Source organism: Ixodes scapularis, unplaced genomic scaffold (assembly GCF_016920785.2).
Source record: "Ixodes scapularis isolate PalLabHiFi unplaced genomic scaffold, ASM1692078v2 PGA_scaffold1__304_contigs__length_218370807, whole genome shotgun sequence".
Taxonomy (NCBI): domain Eukaryota; kingdom Metazoa; phylum Arthropoda; class Arachnida; order Ixodida; family Ixodidae; genus Ixodes; species Ixodes scapularis.
The window spans coordinates 28,784,452-28,807,616 of record NW_024609846.1 but is presented as its reverse complement, the minus strand read 5'-3'; the positions used below and the strand labels follow the sequence as shown (position 1 = coordinate 28,807,616).

The window sequence follows — 23,165 nt, the reverse complement described above, 5'->3', positions numbered from 1 at the left end:
GTGGCTTTTTTTGGAACTACACCACACGAGAGCCAATGGGAGTCTCGTTCCTTGATGACGTGCGCCAGCCAATGGGAGCATAATTCACCAGAAATTGGCTTCACTTGGGAAAGGGGATTTTAGGTGCTGTTTGGCCAATGTTTGGCGTGGTTTCAGGCCTGGTGACGGTTCGCTCCAGGGGACAATTACTACTGTCACATTAAAGGAGAAGATCTTAGTGCATTACGGGCATATTATGGGCGGAAATTGAAATCCCGCTACATAGAGGCGATGAGTTGGTCAGGATATGCTGAATCATTCAGATTCAAGGTCAAAGGGTCCTCGGTCCGGGATGCATTATCCTATCACGAGCAGCCAATAAAACTGTATAAGACTAAATGAAGAAACTTGGGGGCCGAATTATGTCTGCTACTTTTAACCACTGCGCAAGCAAAAAGAAAAAAAAGTGAAATCGAAATTAAGCGGTTTATGAGGGCTAAAGTCGGAGCTGTGGTCGGAGCCACAGAGCCACCATTCAATCCAAACCAAAATGGCGACTTGTTGTTTGTTGTCCTAAATCGGGCCCGTCCCGTATCTCCGCGGCTCTTTCATTCGACCCAGGCCAGCGCGTTTCCCGGAGGGCATGCTTTTTTTTTTTTTCTTTCAGAGCGTAACCGATATGCATCGCGACCACATTAGCAACCACAGTGCGTGAGGGCACAGCCATGCAGAACGCGGATCAGAAGGCGGCCAAGCCACCGCCAACGAGGCTCCGACCCGTGGCCGTCGTCCTGCGCTGAAGTCGCCCGTCGGACAAGACCGAAAGCCTGCGGCCAACGGCGAGCGAAAAGACGGACCATGTTTTCGTACGCGTACCGAATACGGTGTCTGCAGAAACTGCATTCGGAAGCGTTCATGGGCCTGAATGCGGTGTGTTTGCCGGACTGCCTCCCGGCGGGCGCCGTGTACCGGTCCAGCCTGCCCGCCACTCCGGTGTCCACGCCGATCCGAGAGAGCTGGATCTTCTCCGAGCAGCAGCTGCGCGAGCGGCTCTGCAAGACCCCTTCCCCTAGAAAGTGTCGCTTTTTCGACCCCAGGCGCTCCGAGTCCGGCCTGAACAGCTTCGAGAATGAGTGGATCGAGTCCGCCGCGGCTCGGCGCACGATGGAGCCCGCCCTCGAAGACGACAAGTCCGACGAGACGAGTCCCGAGGACGCGGACAGCGTCAAGGAGAACGAAGTCTTCTACCAGAAGAAGCTCTTCGTCGGAAACATTAGCTACCGGGTGAGCTGTGTTTCGCCATGGCACCGCGTCTCTAGGCTCCGCGTGTCGTGCACTTTTCAGGCACACCCAGAGCGAGAAAGAGACGTTTGTGCGAGTTGTCACGCGAGCGCCCAAGGCAAAACCGACCAGAGTGGCGTTTTAAGCGTCGGAAAATTTCAGACGCAAGGCGTGCTCTCTTTTCGGGCGCCTTGCTCGCTGACAGAGATGCTGAAATGGCCTTTGACCTTGTAGTGCCCGTTTGATATCAGCGTGCGGTGTAGTTCGTGACAGCGTCTTAGACTAACTTCCGTTGACGTTTATCGAGAGTCGTCGTTACCGTCGCAGTCTTACTGAGCTGTCAGGCGTGTTCACTGGCGTGCGCGATACACGTGTGTTTTATTTCCGTGCGCCGCGCTTGTTCGGCGTCCGTGCTCACATCGATTGCCATCCCATCTGTCTTGTTAAAAAAAGAAAAAAGGTTTGCGCAGTCGACAGGATTCGAACCTGTGCGGGGAGACCCCAATGGATTTCTAGTCCATCGCCTTAACCACTCGGCCACGACTGCAGGACGAGTAGGGGCCTCTGATGTGGTAGTAACTCGAGCTGGGGATGTCATGGATGAAACGTTGCATGTAGCCGCTCAACGTCTATACAGGAAAGGGCGCTGCGGTCAAATGAGTTTATAATCGCGTTAGACTTTGCATGCATTGGCTCAACGTTTATAGACGAGAGGGCGCTGCGGTCAAGTGCTCAAGAAATCAGTATCATCAGCACCACCAGAGCTTCGCCCCAGTCAACATCATTCACCACGTGGAGATGCAGTCATATTTTTATTATTAATATTATTTCCTAATTCGGTTTATTTCTTTAGCATTTTGTGTCGAAAAAAATTTTTTGTTTTTTTTTTGTGAATATTTTTTTAATGTTTACCATATAATTTCTTTGCGATATGTGCTGCGCCATAGCCTCCTCTATACTCACAAAGCCTGGCAGTTCAATGACTTGGAGATTTGGAGCGTGAAGATCTGGTAGCACAAAGCATTTCTCGGGGAGTCTGGTATTCAGCACACAGCATTTGCAGCGGCGAGGACCCAAACATGGTTTTCGAACCCGACGAGAAAAGAAGCGGTAGCCCGAAGAACGCAAGAAGAACGAGCGGACATTCCATCGCTCGGGACAAGTGTGTTTCGGTGTTTTGCCGTACCGGGGCGCCCGTTACATGCCTCTTGTCTTCCGCTCTACTTTTTCACTTTTGGCGGCCGCGTCTCAGGTGATCTGCCAGGCTTTGTCAGTATTGAGGAGGCTATGGGTGCACGTTTATTTATCGCAAGGTAAATGCGTGGTCTTTGAGTTTCTTCCACCGTTACTAAAACACTCAGTTGGGAAACTTGTCCTTAAACCTGGACCGCTGGCATCCACCCTTTACGATACGATAACAGCGCTCCCGTTTAGTCACAAGTCAAAACATTAAAGTTGCTTTATATAGCTACTGCGAGATGGCCCTGCGAGGTGGCGCTACCAGCCCTTGTGCGACTCGACCTGAAGCAATACGTGCAGCCATGCAATTCCTGGAGTGGCTGCTGCGGGAGAAATGGCGGCATTGTGATCACCATTAGTTTGGTTCTCTAGTTTGGATCGCAGCCACTTTTTTTAAGCAGGCTCCAATGGCAGTTTCCCAGCTGAGTATTCTAGTAACGTTGGTTTCTTCTCAAGGCAAACACATGCGATCAGTGCTTACGACCGAGTACCTTTTGTGATCTCTAACTCCGAGAGAAAGAGGCGCCACACTGGCGCCTCTTTCAATTGGAACACTTGACATTCCTGTATATTTCCTATTTTGTTCGTGCAACATTCTTTCTTTCTTGGCTCGAAAAAATCTTTTGACAATGTTATAAGCTCATAGGTAGTACTTACATTTTATCTCTCAAATACCGCAAAACTTTGCTCTAGTGAAATGCATTTTCAGGGCCACCTCATAGATGCCGCCAGCGTGCCAGCGTTTTCTCGTCAAAACAGATTATAAAAACTCGGTCCTAAGCAAATATAAATGTGTGAACTGGGAGCACTGTAAAAATATTAATAAACATGCATGGGGCATTGTCAACTGCCACAGGACAGGGTCAACATCTGGAAACTGTGATACTATAAATAATCCAACGATATAAGTTTGTATAATAGCATTTTTGTTTCTCACAGTAGCATGTACAATGTTAAAATAATAACGAAGCAGTTGCAGATGAGTACAGACAAGTCAGATATTAACAGGCTCTACCCAGTGTTAACAAACTTCTAAGGTGGCGTGCTGTCAAATGACAGCACGCCACCTATGTCAACTAAAGTTATGACCATCTTTGCATTACTTTCAGAACAATCCTCATACTACAACAAATCCTAATAATGCAAACTTCTTTTTTTTTTTTGCTTAGAGCATTAGAAGAAATGTTTCAGTGTTGAATTAGTCTTTTTTCTTTTCCCACTCCTGCCAGGTTACGAAGCGGCAACTGCGTGATTTCCTCAGCAAGTTTGGAAAAGTCGTGGACTGTACCATAGTACAGGACCACGTGAAGCACTGGCCCAAAGGGTAATTGGCACCTCTTTGAACTGGTTCTTACACTAAGCACCTTCATTCCCTGACTTAATTCAACCTGATTAAAAAGGCTGCGAGCAATTTGTGGAAACTTTCGTATGAGAAAGAAGATGATGTAAGTTTAGAAAGAGTTGTATAGGTAAAGACGGGGGACGGGACAACAACAGTGAAAGATCTGTTGTCCCGTCCCCTGTCTTTACGTGTATAACTCTTTTTAAACTTACATCATTACCAACGCACTCACTAACAAGTATAAAAAGAAGATGATGTTTACAGTGCCACTAATAAGTGCATTAAATGTGTAGAATCTACCGCCATCGAAAGACGTTGTCTTCCAATCTGAAACCTGGCTGATGCTCCTGCATCATGCGATTGCCGCAGCTTTTACCATTGGGGGCGGATTTTCTCGATTTCTGGGATCCAGTTTTAATTTATAAAGCACGTGAAGTGCTGCATTATTTTTTTTTTTTTTTCAGTCCGTTTTTTTACATTGTTTTTGATAATTTTTTCGTCGGTCTATGTCTGCTTACAAAGTCACTGCAGAGAAGATGCTTAGAAAAAGATAATGCTAAGAAGCGCCGTGCCATATCAGTCCTCTTTTGCCTGCCCATCAATCACTGTGGTGGCAGAACCTTTATGTGGTTAGTTTGGTTCGAGTTAATTTATAATAAATATAAACGCGAAAATACCGTGTCGCAGGACAGAGCTACGAGGGACTGAAACGAGATTCTTGGAAGTAGTCGCTGAGAGCATACGGTACCTTAAAAAGAGGGCTTGACTGGTTGGGTGTGCAGCACGGAAGCTCCGTGTGCTCTGTTGAAATCGCTGTGCTCGTTCTTGGCTGTTTCACTAAGTAAAAGACACCCCTTTTTGCATCCTAGAAGTCTCTGTATTACCGCTACACTAGCCTATGGGAAATCCGAGGCACTGTCGACTTTTGAACAAACCTCGTTATCTCCTCGCTTTTTTGGAAAGTTAATGTAGATCGAGAAAGCATTTCTTTTATTATTTTTGTGTCATGCTCTAATTTTTTATTTTGTAGGTACGGGTTTGTGACATTTTCCAAGGTTGAAGAGGCCGACAAAGCCAGAAATTCGCCCGTCGGAGAATTGGAACTTGATGGCAGGTGAGTGCAGCAGCCCAGAATGTCGGAGCTTTCCTCTCGGGGCTCGGCAACACGTTTGCCCTTAACATTTTTGGACTCGAATTTCAGGCAGCTGCGACTACTACCTGCCAACAAGACGAGAATCTCCAAAATTCGTCAGGATGCCAAAGCCGTTCAAGACCGGAAGGCTCTTGCCGTGAGTTACCTCTCAAGTGCCGTTTCATTTGTCATCATCTTTGTCACCTGCAGCTTCATCTTTGTTTTTGGGCTCTATTTTAGTTATGTTTCCTCATTTCCTTGATAATGGTACTATCCCAATACAGGCCCAGTATAGTAGAAGGGGGTATTGGAAATAACTAACATTGTTTAACAGACTAACAACAATTATAGAAATGAGCACATGCTATAATGACATTTGTAGAAATGAAAACATATTCACAACATTTGTAGAGATGAGCACATGCTAACAACGTTCCTTTGTACCGTCTTCACTTTATGTATATTAAAAGCTGCTCAAGGATTCCCAATGACTCTAGCATACTCTAGTGTGGGCGAACTTAATGTTCTTTAAGCGAGGTCTTCAGCACTTGAAAAATTTGAGTGATTGTTTGAACTGCCATGGCTTGTTTGTAGCCTTTCAGGTAACACAGGCAATGTAGGAGTCCTAAGAGAGGTGGTCTGAAATGCTGATTATCAAGTACTTATATTCTCGGAGGCTGTTGAGTGTTTGACGGTCCATCTAAGCTCTAGGTTAAGAAGTAAGGATATAGTTTTAAAGGGAAGCTACGGAGCTTCTTGGAAAAAATGAGTTAGAAGTGAATTCTAGTGTATTTTTACCCCGTGAACCCGAATACCCAAACCATTTGCTGCGTAAGTATTGTTAAACGCGAGAAAAACGCGAAAGACAGTCGCTGTCCATGACGTCATCGACGGCTCTTTTGGCTGCCCAAGGCTAGGGGGGCGGGGCTTCAGCCGTATTTTGAAATTGCTCTTGTGGCTCTCCGGCGCGTCGCATTGAAATATAATTTTGATATCTGTTATTCTAAAGGCCAAATGAACGCAATTCAAGCGTTTTTTCTCAAATGTAGAAGTGCCCCATCTTCCCTTTAAGTCTGATAAGGTCGAGTTAGGAGGGCAGCAATAGATATAAGAGCTACAGTTAAGAATTGAGAGTTTAGAGAAAGCAGGGACTGACGTTTTCTTAGAACCTCGTGATATCATTAATCTTCCTCTTAGTTGAGTCTGTTGGAAACAAACACGATCACAGGGTTCCTGATATAGAATTTTATGGACTGGCTGCTGCATATACCGGGCGATGTTTCATTGCAGAAGTGCAAATCAAAGAAATGGTTGCTTTTGAACTACCAGATTATTGAGCCACTGATATTTCAAGAAACGACTTAATAAATGCTAGCTGCACTGTTCGTCTCTCAAAGTGAAATGCCAGGTTGCCAGTTTGGTACATTGCTTACAGATAGGGTTCCATGTTTTCAGATAAATTAGAAAAAATGCTTAAGACACTTTCCAGCAAAATTTTTGTCAATTTCAATTTATCAGTAAAACTCTGAATTTTGTAATGCGGAGGGTAACAAGGAAAAAGAAACATGCCAATCTCCCTTGCCGACGTACAGTCGGAGAGCATGGTTAGCAGTTCTGGGAAGGGTACGATCCAGTTTCTTTTCAAATTTGGGACAACTTTCAAATTTAGTACAAACAGTCATCATACTTCTGTGCTGTGCAACACAAGGTTTTCAGTTTGGGCCATATCATTTAGGCTTCCTGCAGGGAGGGGGGGCTTTACGGTGCAGTAAACGCCCCGTAAATGTTTTGGGAGTGGTAGGGACCAAGGCCCATAGTGGCTGAGGTTCCCTCCTCCCTGCATGGCCAATTCACTTTTCTGTGACATTTGCTGCTTCGAGATGCGAAAGAAACGAAAGCTGCATTGATTTTTTAGAAGTAGACGTTTAGCGAGCATACCCTTATATGCAAGTTTTGTTGAGTAGCTGTTACGTCAAGATTGTGAAAATTTTGCCTGATGAAAATTTTTTGTGTTTCTGATGTGTTTGTATCTGGATATTGTTTCTTTTTATTGGGAACTTCGGGTGATAGGGATTGCAGCAAAATTAAACTCAGAATTTCAGAGAATTAAATTGAAAATAAAAATAAACTACAATAAACACCAAATGTTTAGTCAAACCCCGAAAAACACTTTCCGAATTTCTTGAAAAATGAATTCGAAAAGCACGAAACGCTGCTTATAGACGACCTTATTTTGTATATGGCTTGGTAGTACCTACAGTGTAGACCGCATATAACGTATGTCGCGGGAGTCGCGAAAATCCACACTATAAGCGGTACCGGGCTATAACCAAAACATCAATTTTTCAGGCCAAAATGCATGCCATCTGACAACTTACCTTTGTAAAAGAATTTATTTTATGTTAGATGAAAAATAAAGCTTAGTTTGAGGAAAGTCTTCATTTCACCAGACTAGTACACTTCTCTCTCAAGTTTATCACACATTTTGAAAGAAATGAGCGACTTTTGCCTGGCGCAGCCTTTTAACGGCATCGTGGGTTGCGGACGGATGTTGCGAGAGTACAGGATTGCTAACCCTCATCACTTTTCTCCGGCGATGAAAACATGTGAAAATTCGCATCCTTTATACGGTACGCGCCAGTAATACCTTCAACTTGAGCGCAGGCATAAAATGCTTCAAATAAGAAATCCGGGCGATGTTCGAAAACGCAAATGCTTAGAAAGCACCACTGTAGTCGAAGTAAACAAGCACGACGACACGGGCGTTTCTGCAGTCTTGAAAGTGCTGCCACAACATCGCCGCACGAGTAGGTGGATCTTCCCTTCTAGTACGTGCTAAGTTATCATAGCGACACACAACGAAAATTCAGTCAAGGATAGCGCTTTTACGCGGAGCGATGAGCTTCCACCATGCAGTCTACGTCGGCGATCACAACCGACGCCTTGTTTGCGGATACAAGCAGCCGGCCTGGCCGGCCCGCGACCAACATGCAACGCGCGCGAACAGTTCTCCTCGACCTGCGATTGGTCTGTCGTTGCGGTTGTTTCCAACGCAGCGGCGGGACACGCACGTGAATGACACGTGCGTGCGTCCCTCCGTCGCTATGGCAACTGAAGGCTCTCTCTTCGCTTCTCCCCGCTTCTTCGAGCAACCTCCTTGCCTCGCGAGTGCCGCTTGCGGCTCGCGCCGTTATCTAGTGCCGCACAGGGAAGCGTGCTTGCTGCGCGGTCGGCGGGCTGTTCCAGAAACCGCACTATAACCGGTATTTCCCTTCGCGCGCCTGCATTTTAAGCGGTATTTAATTACATAGAGTTCTATGGGAGGCGAACCGGTGGTTTAAAAAAGCCGTATTATACCCGGTCCCGCACTATAAGCGGTTACGTTGTAACCGCTTATAGTGCAAGATCTGATGCTCCTGCAAGATCTAATGTTCCGAGCAGATTTTGAAAGCAATGCTTAGTATTCGTGCCATGCAGGAATCTTTCCCCCAGTGCACGGTGTTTTTCTGCAATATGGTATCGTTACAAACTGCCCTTTTGAATGGGTCGCTTCTCACGCTGTTTGCTCGGGTATTTGGTTATTCTTGGAAATTTGCTGAGCTTTTCGTTTCTTGCGAATGCTGTTCGGAACCTTGAGAAGGAAAAGCCACACTGTGTGTTTCTGAAAAGGTCAGTGACTAAGAATGCTCGATTTATCTTGGTCCTACGGATAAAATCGCCGTACACAAAATGTGTTTCCGCGGCATTCTTCAGAGCCTGTGGTGGACATTTGGTTCTTCTCAATTCACCACTCCTTTGTTCAGATTGTCCTCCGAAGTATGTGTAGCACATTTTGCAGTGGTCTCTGTAGCATTCTATCGCACCGTGTTAGGGCGTCCCATTACTTGAACGGACTGCGTTAAAAGCCTGCAACTCGGCAGTCTGCACCCTCGAAACTGACGGGCCTCTCCGCGTGGTTGACTGCATGGTTGCCGGGCAATAGAGCGAGCTGGACGGGGATGAGGGGGATGAGGAGGACTCGACGCCGGCAACACCTCCGCCCTCTCCGCGGCGGAGTGTGGACCACGTGGAAGAGCTGCCCGACGACATCCTGCTGCTGGTCATGGGGCTGCTGGATCTCCGGTCGAGGATCCGCGTGGAACGAGGTGAGTCTCACGGATTTGCACAGCGCGCGGCTTTGTTTGCCACCCGTGCTCGACCCTTGCGGTTACCGCCTGCCGTTGGATCGGGCAGAGCCGTCGAGGAAAGGGCGGTTCACATACTTGCCACGGCTTACGGCCATCTGCCTAGAGACCCCTTTATACCTCTCGCGACGAGAGAGCGCACCATCTATATGGGGTAACACTCGGCATTTCTGCATACGGGGTGTTCGCACCACCTCCGACCGCCGTGACGGGGGGAGAGTGATACTTCCAGTTCTCCTACCTCGAGTGTGGGTGGGTGCACAACGACTTTTGGTTCTCTGGCGGGGAATTGCAAGAGAGCTACGCTTTAGAAATGCCCCAGTGTTGTGCTTTTAAATTGCCGACGTGTACAGACACAAACAAAATGTCACGAGTGAAGATATTTCGATTATCTAGAGCAGGGGTTCTCAAACTGGGTTCCGGGGAACACAGGGGTTCCACGAGACGAGCTGGTCTCATGGGTTCCGTGAACACCCAAATTGCAACCCCCTCCCCTCCCCCTCCCCTCCCCCTCCCCCCCCCCCCCCCCCCTCCCCCCACGCCGCAGGCTGCGCAGCAGGACCATGCAAAGCGCCTCCATCTTACTTTGCACTGACATTGCGATTGATATGGTGGGGATATATGGCAAGCAACACAAGCAAAATTGCCTACAATTGTGCATCTGTTGCTTCTCGGTCAGCAAATATGGAGGGGGGGGGGGGGGGGGGGGGGGAGGGTTCTGCGGCAGTCTTTGAGGCTTCCTGGGGTTCTGTGAAACCAAAAAGTTTGAGAACCCCTGATCTAGAGATAAAGGACACCACCGGCGCCGCCGGGCCCATGTGGTTGTGGGATGATGGCATTGCAGGCGCTGCTGGCCTACTTCGATGTGCTGCCGACAGATGGAGTGGTGCAAGAATGAGGCACCCACCATCTCCGTACAACGACGGGCCATTACGGCGTGTACAAATGAAATGTGCACTGTGCTTTGGGAAAGGAGCCTCGAATACCGAAGCAAGCGAGTCAAAACTCTAGAAAATTGTTCATTAAAAGAGTTTCTCGTCGCGCTAAAGACAGCATAACCAAATCTTTCGGAACATTGTCTGCTAAAACCAAGCCCCGGCTCGGCAACCTGTGCGGGGAAGCTCGGCGTTTATGTTTGGCGCCCGGTGGAGGTAGGTGCTCACCGCCAATGCCTTCGTTCGTGAAGTAGTTGAGTGCGCTTAAAGATTTGTAGACTTTAAGTCGTTCTTAGGTATATGGACCCAGCAGGCTCAAACTGCTAGTCGCAAAGATGTGCCCACGATATCTCCGGCTGATTTGTCATTTCTTTGAGGAACGAGTGCCCTTTCTTTTCACCCGAAGATCAGGAAGGCCTGTCTATCCCGTATAAGTAAATTTTAGGAGGACCGCAGTTAGTCCTGGTGGTGAGACTCTTAAAGCACGTTCTACTCACTGAGGCTCCTGAAAAACAAGCAAAAACAATGGCCAACCGGAGGTAACATACTCCCCCCAAAAGTTTGGCCATTATTAGTTTTGGTTTACCTTCGCACACCCAATACATTTCCTAGTTCTTTCGTGCATCACTCTTTCTTTCTTGGCTCGAAAATTTTTTGACGATTTGATCATTTCTTATACATGGTACATACATTCGATCTCGCAAATACCGCAAAACCTTCGCTCTAGTGAAATACAGGTCCAGGGTCACCTCGTAGATGGCGCCAGGGTGTTAGTGTGCGCTCTTGTCGTAAGGGATCACCGCAACTCGGTCGTAAGGAAACGCGAGTCTGTGAAGGGGTCTTAACCAAGTAAAAAGTGGAGTACATTTTCGGAGCAGCTCGTAACTCCGTTCGATTGTTACTTCTTAGTAATTATGCTAATGTGTCAGTTTAGTTTTGGCATGAGTACTTTATGTTCTGCCACTGCCTCAAGCTCTGCCGCGATTGAATTGCCAGATCAAAATGGAACTGTATCAGTTTCTTTTCCATGTTAGAAACCGAGCCATTGGACGGCAAATGCGCACACCTTACGGTGGGTTGGTGGTTGATAGGGAACTGATTTATGTTTTGTGAGGTGCACACATGTTTGGCCGGTAGATTGAAGGACATTGTTTCAGTGGACGTTGCCGCATCTTTGGATTCTCATTGCGTCGCACTGTCGCCTCCCCGCAGTGTGCCAACGCTGGCGTCGCCTGGCTCTGCGGCTCTGGAGGTCGCAGGACAGGCTGAGCTTCGAGGGTGTCTTCTCAGTGAGCCAGGGGAACCGTAAGGTCCTTTCCTTTACCGTCTTAGTCCACGTCTGTCTCACATCTAATGCTTCCGAATCGTTAATAATAAAAATATATATATATATTTTTCAAAAAATAATTTGGCTTTGTGTTGATTTTCTAAAACTTAAGTTCTCAAACTGGGCTTCTAGGAACCCAGGTGTGTCCGAGAACTCACTCAGGGCTTCCCCGAGCTCCCAGATTTCCTGGACTGTCCCTTCCACAAAGTAAAGCGTTTCCTCCGATTGAGCGCCGTCTTAGCTAATCTGAGTCACCCGCTAAATGCGTAACTACATGCTGAGCAAAAGTATAGTTTTGCAAGCTCCACACTAATATCACGTCTGGGAGGAAGTGCTCGGTTGTCGGTTGAATGATAGGGGTTCCTCAAGATTTAGAATTTTGAGAACCCCCTGTCTAAGAAGTGGCCTCTGAAAATGATTTTACGAGTGGAGGGTCACCCGTAAAAAAATGTTTGCCGTATTCGTACGTCGTAATTCCTCTCGAATGTGCCTCTTCTCTCGTCGACATTGTTGCACTGACACGCGGTGATGCCCCCGGTGCAGCACTGACAGTGGACATCCTGCGTGCCCTGCTGGTGCGCTGCGGCGAGTCCCTGAAGAGCCTGAACCTCCAGTCGGCGTCCCACGTCTTGGACTACAGGGCGGCGGAGGCCATCAGTAAGCCTTTCTTCCTCCGGAGGCAACGGGGACCTTAACGCCGTGCGTCGTGACGCGTAAAGAGCCGTTTAACGGGACAAGCTTTTTAAATTCATGGCACAGGCCGTATTGAAAATGAAAGTTTTCTCTTCTTGTCACTCGTGTTCTTGGACGGAGGCCTGGGGCATGCTCATCACGTGGATCTGGAGGGCCACTTGCACACTCTGTTGGCTGTCGTTAATCCCCAATCTCCCGAAAACGAGATGGGGGAAGAGACGATGGCATGGAGGCGAGAAGGAAAGCCACGCTATTTGCATGGTTGATGTCCGAACTGAAAATGAACGCGCAGGCCGCAACTTTTACGTCTTTTGAGAGAACTGTGCGCTCTTTTTGCCATGCGTTGCATTTCCCTTGTCCTGTTTGGACTGTCCTTAACGTGCATGTTACTTTGCCCTGTGGTCTTCGTCTGCCACCCGTTGTGGCACGTTGCATTGCGTGTGCCTGTCTGCTGCAGGCATGCTGTGCCCCAACCTGGAGTGCCTGGATGTATCTGGTGTGCAGCTGACCAATGTGGGCGTGCAGCAGTTGGCTCAGAAGTGCCCCAAACTGAAGGTGGGAGGAGTTTGAACTTTGCATCTGACACAGATTTAGACTGTGCCACGGTTAAAAAAATAAAAGCTTTTGTGCGGAGACAGCAGCAAGTTGGTCCGCATCGAAATTGCATATTTTGGTGGTGCCGCATGGCGGCCAATCTGAGGTCTTAGGTGTGTACCACACAGTAGGGATTACCTGAGCAGATACCAGTACGACGTTCATAGTGCCGAAAGGAGTGGATGTAGGGATAGAACCCGGGATTCTTTGGTTCTGCAGTACTGGGAAAATAGGAAATGGTTTGCGTCAAAGTTCGAATGCAGTATAAGCAGCAGTAGCGGTTGGAAAGAGCTCTAGAAAGGAGCTTCTGCAGTGCCACGGACCAGCCTTTGGCATCCCGCTAAGAGACAGCCTTTTTGGCGCCAAGTAACTTATTGGCCCTGAAGACTACGAAGCCTCTTAGTGAGGTGTCGGCTGCCATTCTGAGATTGGCCCAGGAAGTGAACCATAGATAGCGACCAACCGTAAAGCCAAATACATCTGATAAGTACACTTTTAATGTACCTACAACACACTATATAATACCCATATGGAGGATAGCAAAAAAAATAGTGGCCACATTCTCAGTTGTTTACTTTGCATACTGGTCATATTTGTGCTGCAATAAGATCCAGTAAGCAATTGATCCTTTTTGTCTCATTGTGAAACGCTCACTTGCTTGCTTACAGACGGTGTTGATGAAGAGGTGCTTAGAGGTTGGAGAGAAAGGGTAAGCATTTTTAATGATCCGCATTATTTGCGCTCGGCAATGCGTTGCTTCCTACAATACCCTTGTACCGGGATAGTAGTATCGTAAAATAAATGAACATAAAATAATTAAATATGCCATTCTTCAGGCTGTGGTGGCTGCTCCATCTGTGCAAGCATCTGGAGCACTTGGACCTGACTGAGGTGTACAAGCTCAGTGGCCAGGTAAGGCATCCTTTTCAGCTTTCCTCGTGCAAAGGCTACTAGAAATCTAAGGTCCAAAATGGTCCTCTAAACCTGGAAGCATTTTCTTTTTTTAATTTTACGTCTCGTCAAACTGTTAAATGCAAATGGAGGTGAAGAAGAGCCGCTGTTTGGGGCTCTTTTCACTCGTAAAGCCACGCTTTGGCTCGGGTGCCATGCCACGTCTGCTCGGGAAGGACGACACGCATTGGATCGGTTTCCACGACGGCCGGCTACACGCAGGACTGCCAATCGCATTTGGACGGGTGCTGTCCGCTCCTTCGGAGTATCACCTCGCAACGAAACTCCCAGGAGAGAACCTTTTTTAATGAACAAAGTTTGCGGTGGATTTCATCTTTAAACTAATATTCCTCTCAAGTTCGACCTACGTTTATGTTGGCGTCACTACGTTGCACTCCAAATTAAATCAATGTGGTCCATTGTGTAGAGCGATGAAACTCCCGAAGCAGCTGCTAGGGGTCATTTTGAGGTCAAATTGGAGATATCCTCTCCACTTTAGGAGGCGTGCATCTAATGCCTCGGCCTAGTGCTGTCACTCTGGCGGCTGAAGCTGCCGTATATGACGGCTCTAAAGGCTGGCTGTCTCACTCGAGACTGCCCACGACCCAGTCCTTGCGATCATGGGCAGTTTCAGAAAAGGCTAAGCCAATCGACCGGATCAAGGTTAACGTCATCATCAATGGCAAAAAACAAATCGCCTCATCATCAATGGCAACTCTGAAGACCAGGCCTTCAGGGTCTCTCCGTTCAAAGGCAAAGCAACTTTGCTGCTCCCTTAATCTCCCGGCTCTTAAAGCTGCCATTGGGGCTCCTTCCAAGCAATACCTAACTGTGTTTTTCACGGCAAAAACCTACAAAGAAGGAGTTCCCTTAAAAAGCATCATTTCAGAAAAGGGATGTTGGCAGAAGCCTCTTGGTCTTTTTCTGCAAAAGCATCTGTCATCGATCAGTCTCAACCAACCTTTCAGAGTTGCCAACTCCACAGAACTTGTATCCCGACTTCATGACCTCCATTCAACTCCCGAGGCCTTTACCATGTTTTCGTTAGACATTGAGGAACTATATTACCGATTAGATCCCGCATTTCTAATGGATTCTGTGTCAAGTGCCATCCACGAACATGGCCCATGCGACTTTCAGAACTCATCTGGGGTATCTGAACGGGGTTTCCTAGACCTTTTGGCCCTATATCTACAGTCAACACTCGTCGAACATGGAAAGGAAATTCTCAGGCAAAAGAAAGGTGTCTGCATAGGCTCCTGCCTTGCCCCAGTCCTCAGCGAAATATTTCTAACGTATGTGGATAGGGAGATTGAAGCACGCCTTGAAGAGATGTCACTTGTCTTCCATGTTTTTCGTTACGTGGATGATTATTTAGTCATTCACCCGATCTCAGTTTCTTCTGATTCTGTAGTTCAAGCCTTCACTTCTTCGTCCTCAGGCCTGAATTTCACAAGGGAAGACAGCTCAGGCGATGGTCTCCAGTATCTCGATCTTCGTCTGCATCTTCTTCCGACCGGCATTTGTTGGGCCTTCCAACAACGGTCTCGGAAACCTATTCTTCCATTCTGCAGTTCCCATTCTAAACTGGTAAAACATGGAATCATCCGGTCTCTCCTCTCATCTTCTCGCACCAAATCATGTTCTCACTTTGCAAGCTTCAGCATTGCAAAACAACAAGAACGTCTCCTCAGAGCAGGTTATCCGCAAGGTCTACTGAGCACCATTCTTGTTCAGTTAATTCTAACCACCCAAAGGCCCCGTGCTCCACGTAGCAAGCCTTCACGCGTTATCTGCATTCCCTATGTGCACAACTCGGCGCACAGACTGAAGGCAATTGCAGCGCGCTTCAACGTTTCGGTTGTCTTCTCTTGCAAGTTGCGCCTGAAACAACTGTGCAGGCGCGTGAACAATAACGAATCCATCAAAAGATGTTCCATCAAACACGCTCATCAGACCGTTCCCTGTGAAGAGGGGGTGGTATACTCCATCCCTCTCTCCTGTGGCGACCGATACATTGGACAGACGGGTCGTTGCCTTAACACGCGCCTACGAGAGCACGTCCTCGAGGTCTCTCGTGCTTCGGACGACACTTTTCACCCAATAGTGGTTCATCAACGTCTCTGTACGAACTGTGAAGCCCGGTTCCAGGACACCTGCACGATTGGGAGACATAAGAACAAGCTCGGGAGAGAGATCATTGAGGCATACAAGATAGCCCATGACGATCACAACATTGCTGCCCCTTCTCTCGCCTTGTCCAGAAATGAGATCAACTACCTGAAACCAGAGCTGGATTAGCCAAAGGGCGCTCTAACTCAATTTGTCAATAGTGTTTTTCTTTTTCTTTTTTCTTTCTTTCTGAATTCTTTATCTTTAGTGTATTGGGTGTAAATTTGTGTTGTTTTTTTTCCGGGTGTATATGAATATATTAATTCCGCATCTTCCTCTTTAGTCTCAAACGTTAGGAAGAAGATAGCCCTATTGAAGGAGACACCAGTAAATGTGTGTTGCTAGTTGAAAGAACTGTGCTGTCTGTCCTTGTCCTTAAGTGTTTTTATTCTTTCTTTGACTCCCGAAGAATTTAACCTATATTTTCAATCTGTATTTTCAAATACAGATTTGTACACTCCAGTTGCCACCACTGTAACCACACTGAATGCAATTTTATCTCATTTCGTGGTGTCTTTGTCACATTATTAAATCTGAATACAGAATCGAGCAGTGGACCTGATAAGATACTGAACACCTTCCTCCCTAGATTATGCCGCTTTCTAACACTCATTTTTCGTGCTTCTTTTCGTTCATGTATACTTCCGAATGACTGGCAGACAGCGTGTATTGTGCCAATTCATAAGAAGGGTGATCATTCTGTTGTAAGCCATTTGTGTCCAATGTCTATCGCTATCAACTCTTGCAAACTTATGGAACATAGGGTTAGTGGTTATATTCTAAAGTTCTTGGAAGAGAGGAATTTGCTGACTTCTTTTCAGCATGGTTTCCGAAGGGGTACTCCACAATTATGCAACTGCTAGTTGCAACAGAGCGTGTATTGTGCCAATTCATAAGAAGGGTGATCATTCTGTTGTAAGCCATTTGTGTCCAATGTCTATCGCTATCAACTCTTGCAAACTTATGGAACATAGGGTTAGTGGTTATATTCTAAAGTTCTTGGAAGAGAGGAATTTGCTGACTTCTTTTCAGCATGGTTTCCGAAGGGGTACTCCACAATTATGCAACTGCTAGTTGCAACAGTTTATGACTTCGCTTCTACCCTAGACAAGTCTGGACAGGTCAATATTATTTTTTTAGATTTTAGCGAGGCGATAAGGTCCTTGATGGTAAACTTATTTGTAAACTAGAACACCTTGGGCTACCACCAGAGGTAGTAAATTGGATAAGATCCTATTGGTCCAATTGTAGCCAGTTTGTTGAAGTTGGAGGCCATTATTCCGGTAGACTCGATGCTTGCTATGGTGTTCTCCAGGGCAGTGTACTTGATCCCCTGCTATTTCTGGTCTATATAAATGATATTGAATCAACTGTGAGTACCATCGTTAATATCTGCTTATTTGCAGATGATTGTGTTTTGGTAAAAACCATATCCTCTGTCGATAACCAAAAAATGCTTAATTCTTCTCTCACTCTAGTTGGCGATCGGTGTAATGTGTGGCAAATGCAACTGGAATCCAGAAAGATAGTTCACTTATGCATGACCATGAAAATGAAACCTTTGAATTCACATATCAAGTAAATAATGTTACAGTAACCGAAGTGAATGAATACAAATATCTTGGAGTAACCTAACACGCGATCTACGATGGTTGAGGCATATCCAAAATATCAGTTCCTCAGCTTTTCGAAAGTTAGGTTTCCTACGATGCAAGTTAAGAAATGCTCCAACCTCCGTTAAACTCCCAGCGTACAACTCCTTGGTAAGTTAAAAAATAAAATACGCTAGTATTTCATTTTTGAGGGAATCTAGGAAAACTGGGAATGTGCCACGGCTGCCCGACAGACGACGACGCCCTTTAGAGACAACTCGTTCGAGGCAGTCGAAGGGGGGCCCTTGGCGGCCACAAAAGGGGCTGAAGGGGACCTGTCTGGGGGCCCAGTGCTTCCACATGGCGGGTGCTCGTCTGCGGAAGCTGGTGCTGCGGGGCTGCTCGGGGGTGACCTCTACGGGGCTCACCAAGGTGGCCACCAAGTGCCGCCTGCTGGCCGAGCTCTCTGTCAGCGACTGTCTCCAGATCACTGACCACGACGTGCTCCTGCTCTGCCAGGTGAGGCCTCGTGGGCTCGTGCAGTTTCGGCTTGGCCCCTTCCTCCCCACGTTGCGGAACGCGTCTTCGATCGGTGTATTTGGCGTCCTTCCGCTCGTACGTCGATCCCGGAATGGCAGAAAATGACGTGGCGTGCCCTGCTGTCAGATGTTGCGACCTCGACGGTGGGCGCTAGAAGTTTTGGTAAAAAGCAGTAGGGGACGCGAGTGTCGCCGTCGTCGTGGCGTCCCAACTAGCTGCAGAAACCTCTGTCGACTGTCAGGCCGGGGAGCGACCTGTGGTAGAACGGCATCTGCCATGTCCACCATCACTGGTGTGATATCGCCACGATCGCGGACAGCGGCGGCGTGACGCTTCTGTAACGTCATCGGGCATAGATCTAGGTTTTTGGACATGGTAAACACACAAGTCGGAGACTCGTCCCGATTCCCGCATTGTCGGCACTCTCCTTCGTCCTTTCCTTTCTTAAAAGAGGACGAAAATATATTTTAAAAGATTTATGAGGTCTCGGCGGCTTCCAAATCGGACTCAAGCTGCAAAATCGAGCCGGACTTTTAGTATTTTCCGCTCCCGTTCAACTTGGCAGACGGCCGCCATCTTGGTATTGTCTTGAAGCAGAGTATTTTTCCTTCTTTTTGTCGCCCTTGAAAATGGTGTCCGCCGCATTGCTTCGGCGTGATCGGCACTTTTTCGCCTCGCGATTGCGAAGTCGTGATTAGTCAAAGCGTGAGCTCGAGGGAGTGCGCGACTACCATTGGCCAAGACGCGCATTCTCCCGTCGTAGCCATGGCTACCGCACCTCCACGGGCTCGCGTCGTCTGCTACGGCTGCTTGCTCCCACGCTTTGTCAACTCTGCTTTGCTTTTCACAATCTTTACGATCGTTTGCTACAGTTTGTTTTTGTGGTTTTGCATACTTTGCTTGCATTTTTTGTAACTGCTTGCAAAGTGGGGAATGAAGTACGAGATGGTGCGCGCATTCGACGCGGGGAAGCGGTCCATGCAAGTTTCTTCGCATGATGACCGTCGGAAGCAGCATCGGCAGCCTGCCTTTGTGCGGCGGGCCATCGATGCTCATCGCGTCGCTAGTTCCAAGTGTGATTCTTCTATGCCATTGGCCATCCACAAGCAGAAATTGCGCAAAGGCGCTTCCAACTACTTTGCAGAGTAAAGCCGTTTCACGGGGCGCAAACTGCTTGCAATTTTCTTGATTTTCGTCTGCAATGTTGCTCGCTCCATAGAAAACTAATAAATAAAAGCCGTGGACAGTGGCTTATGTGCATGTGTATTGTGTCCACAGGCATTTGCTGCACGAGAATGAAAATTGCAAGCAGAGTTGTACCATGTGAGACGGGCTCAATGTTGAAAATGTGTGGGCAACTTTCAGCACTTTCTCAAAATGGATTTTTTGATGGCATTGGTGCTTGTGCCAGCGATATCTCGGAAACTGTTTAGGGGGATTCGCGTGCGTCTTTGTTTTTATTCCGTTCCTAAAGAACTTTGTCAGGGCACAACAATCTTTCTTTTTCTGGAAAATTGCATTAAAAATGTATAATGCACATAAAATTCAATGTTGCCTTAAATATTTCTGAAAATAAATGATTAAAAAGGGCGTTGTCATACCCTGGAGTGGCTGTCCGGGAATGGTTATAACAAATTTCACATTCCCACTACGTTTTGCAAATTCTCCAGAAGAAGCAAATGTACTATTTAAAAAAAAAGTAAGTTTAATTTGAGAATTCGTGGGCACAGCTCTATGAAACTTAGCAGTTGCTTTTATATATGTGCTATTAATGTACCCTGAAAATATCAAACAGACAGCTCTAAAAATAAAGGAAAGTTTGTCATTTGTCAAGTTGCATCTTTAAACTCACGATGCTGCGTCGTGTTGACGGGGGAATCCTGGAACTCGAGGTCTCGTAAATTGGCCTAAAAGTCAGGAATCTGAGGCCAGATTCCCGAAACTTTCTTAAGACAAAAAACTTTGTAAATTTATTTTACGACAAAGTTACAAACTTTTGAGTATTCCCTAAGTAAAATGTTTGTAAGTTTTGCGTAAGTTGCGACGCAAAACTTACAAACTTTTTACTTCGAGAATACTCAAAAGTTCGTAACTTTGTTGTAAAATAAATTTACAAAGTTTTTTGTCGTAAGAAAGTTTAGGGAATCTGGCCTCAGATTCCTGACTTTTAGGCCAATTTTTTTGCTCGTAATATTGTCAGGAACCTGGCTCCCAAGAGTCGGGGAAATTTGTGGATAGACGTCACTGTAATCCGTGTCTTCCTTGATTCATACCTGCCAAGTCTGCCGTATTACCCGGGAGACTTCCAAATTTTGACCAGTTTGTACAATTGACACAAAAATCTCCCGAAAAACACAAATTACACCCCTTCCCCCCATCCTCCCAGCACGTCTCTTCAGCACTTCACGTAACAAATAGCTGCAATGATAGCGAGGCCCAGCTGTTTCTCGCTAGCATGACCAGTGCAGTATAAATGTAATGAAGTTGTCTTCATGTACATTTGTTGTCAATATTCATTTTTAACCCCCGTCCCTTAGAAATTCTCTCGGATTTGGTTTCTCCGAACTTGGCAGGTATGCTTGACTCGTGCATTCGGAAACACCCTCAAGCAACTTGGTGCCGTATCGACAATTGTGGGGCGTTCCAGCAGGAACTAAATTACAAATAGCGCTCGGACAAGGACGGATGAAAAAGTGGACAGGACAGGTGCTCCTGTCCTGTCCACTTCTTCGTCTGTCCTTGTCTTAGCACTATTTGTGATTTAGTATGTATAACCAGCTAGCCCGCCAGAATATTTTGAACCAGCAGGAACTTCGTACAGGGCCGCCGTCGACGGTGGCTCCTCGTGGTGGATGTTAACGCTGTCGACGGTGCTGTCCGTGAGGAATTCACGTTTTCTTGAAACGCCATGGCGCTCCGATGCGGTTCCATATGTGATCAGAGACTTCATAAAATTGGTGGACCCTGTGCTCGTTGCCCCTTAAAGCTGAACACTGTTCTGCCTTCCTTTCAGAATCTGAGGGCTCTCCGTGTGCTGCATCTGGCCGGGTCGTTTCTCAACCGTGAGTTGACCCCGGCGACGAGCCAGGGGAATTCCTTGCACCACCCGTCGGAGGGACGTCCTTGGCTCGACTCCATACGTTTGCCTTCTGAGGGCACCCTTTGGCTCTTAGGGACCCTCGGCATGTCTGGCAAAGGAGTGCCGAGCAATGAACGAAAAACTTGTTTAGAGACACTGCGACTATAAAATTGTGCGAGTTCACCGTAAATAACCTTAACAAGCGCGAGTGAAAATAAATATACTTAGTTTCGAGAAAAATCACTTTTAGAACTTACTCCGCTGAAGCAAAAGCTAGTGCTAAAGAGATAGTGTATCTTTTCACTTGGCCACCAGTACAAACGTACAGTAATGTCTCGTTATAACAAAGTCAATGGGATGGCAAAAAAATTTGATATAAGGAGTAATTCGATAAAAGCGATAGAGCCAGAAAAACAGTGCCAGTAGCCTTGAAGGTGGACGGGAACGCTGCGGAACACTCTGACCGCATATTTAATCAAACAGACCTTCGTCGACAACATCTCGCGACAGCTTTCCCGAGTAAAAAAAATAATTAGGTGGAGTTTTCCAATAATTTTATTCAGGCATCGGTTCTCCTCAAACTGCTCCAGGCATCGCAAAAACACTGTCACCACCGCTGCACTCCACTTTGTTTCGAAGCAACCGTAGGACGTTTCGCATCTCCGCAGTCGTCGGCATTTCCCTGGGTGCCTCTCCGACGTTGCTTCGTTTTTACCGTGTCTACGATCGCAGCATCTGTGGCAGGAGCAACGACGGAAACGTCCGCATCGAGAAGCGCGAACGAATCAAAGTTATCCTCGGTGGCTTTGTCTACATGTTTTCACACACCCTTGTAGAGATAGTTGCAACAGCTCGCATGAAAACATCCGACGTGCGCGAAGCAGTTGGCAATCTTTCATTTTGAGTCGCGGGTGCGCTTTCTCCTGCATGAGAGACTTCTCAAACCCGTCCATTAAGCCTTGCTTGTCCTGCAAAGTGGTGGACAGTGTCGAACAGCCGATGCCAGAATGTCGAACTCTTGGACGATTTCGGACTTGGGCCGGCCGCTTTTCTCAACCTTTCACAGCTAAAAAGCAACTTTCGGTGAACACTCCCAATTTCTCATACAACGCATGTGTGCGGGTAGTACACCCCCTGATCTCTTTGACAAAGTATGTCGCAGGCGTGAGTGTCAGGGGCTCCCAAAGGGATGATCTTCTCCGGGCTCCATCACTCCCTTGACCCGATTTCGACAAAAGTCTGGCAGCGTCGATCGCGGACAGCGTGAGTAGCGTCAGAACGTTGGCGCTGCTCCCTGTCCGCATCGGCGCGTCGGCACCGGGTGACAGAGCGCTCTGCACTCTGTCACCCGTTTGCTTCGTTTTCCCAGTTTGCCGTTTGCGTCGCTGGAGAAGGGAGAGGGAACGCAAGGGTCTCTGTGCACCTCCGTGTAGGCTTGCGTGCTTTCGGCATCTTAGCCTTCATCATAAGCTTGGTCGGCCGCTGGTACACGTTCGCCAATCTGGTTAAAATTTGTGCATTTCAGTCGGGACCAGGTTGAACTTCGATATAAGCGATAATTCAATAAAAGCGATTTCGTTATAACGAGGAATAACTGTATTTGGATAGAATAATTTGTCTACCTAAATCGCTTCATCAGACGTAACCCTTCGTGATTGTTCTTCTGTAATTTTTAATCAAACACAACTTTTGCCAACAGTAACATTACATATTGCTCCTAAAGCACACTGTTGCATTAATCTTATTTTGCTTATATTTCGAGCATCTTCACGCTGTTTCTGAAAGTGGAATTAGAATGTTATGATCGAGGCAAAGAGGCATTTATGGCTGCTATTTAAGTGAGTCTTTTTTCCCACTTAGGAAAAAAAATGTTTTTGTTGGAAGCGTACAAATATTGATCGAATATGAATATTACAAATTTACCGCAAAATAAATTTGACTATTTTTGGATACAAGTGTTTAACATTTAATGTGAATCCGCTATTTCGTTATATGCAACCGACTTCGTTATAACCGGTCTCAACAGTAGTCTATTCTCTATGGCATGAATGTGCTGGTCATTACGGTATGTCATCCAGGGTTGCTCCTCTCTTGGCTTTTGCTTCCCCCAAATTACGAGGTTTGC

General features: G+C 46.9%; 1 protein-coding gene and 1 non-coding gene across 2 annotated transcripts in view; one reads left to right on the top strand and one right to left on the bottom strand.

Moving 5' to 3' along the window:
* Positions 1–503: 503 nt before the first annotated feature.
* The window catches only part of LOC8023528 (putative RNA-binding protein EEED8.10), a 37,478-nt gene continuing 14,816 nt past the window's right edge, over positions 504–23,165 (top strand). Inside the window, exons 1-12 of the mRNA XM_029995206.4 lie at positions 504–1,263; positions 3,729–3,823; positions 4,872–4,955; positions 5,043–5,130; positions 8,956–9,118; positions 11,305–11,397; positions 11,963–12,076; positions 12,570–12,667; positions 13,375–13,415; positions 13,543–13,618; positions 17,773–17,940; positions 20,975–21,023. Coding sequence (XP_029851066.2) covers positions 838–1,263; positions 3,729–3,823; positions 4,872–4,955; positions 5,043–5,130; positions 8,956–9,118; positions 11,305–11,397; positions 11,963–12,076; positions 12,570–12,667; positions 13,375–13,415; positions 13,543–13,618; positions 17,773–17,940; positions 20,975–21,023 — 1,495 coding nt within the window. The 5' untranslated portion in view covers positions 504–837. The remainder of the gene's footprint in view (positions 1,264–3,728; positions 3,824–4,871; positions 4,956–5,042; positions 5,131–8,955; positions 9,119–11,304; positions 11,398–11,962; positions 12,077–12,569; positions 12,668–13,374; positions 13,416–13,542; positions 13,619–17,772; positions 17,941–20,974; positions 21,024–23,165) is intronic.
* On the bottom strand, positions 1,726–1,807 carry Trnas-aga. Its single transcript has one exon. It is a non-coding gene; the product is annotated as a tRNA-Ser (tRNA).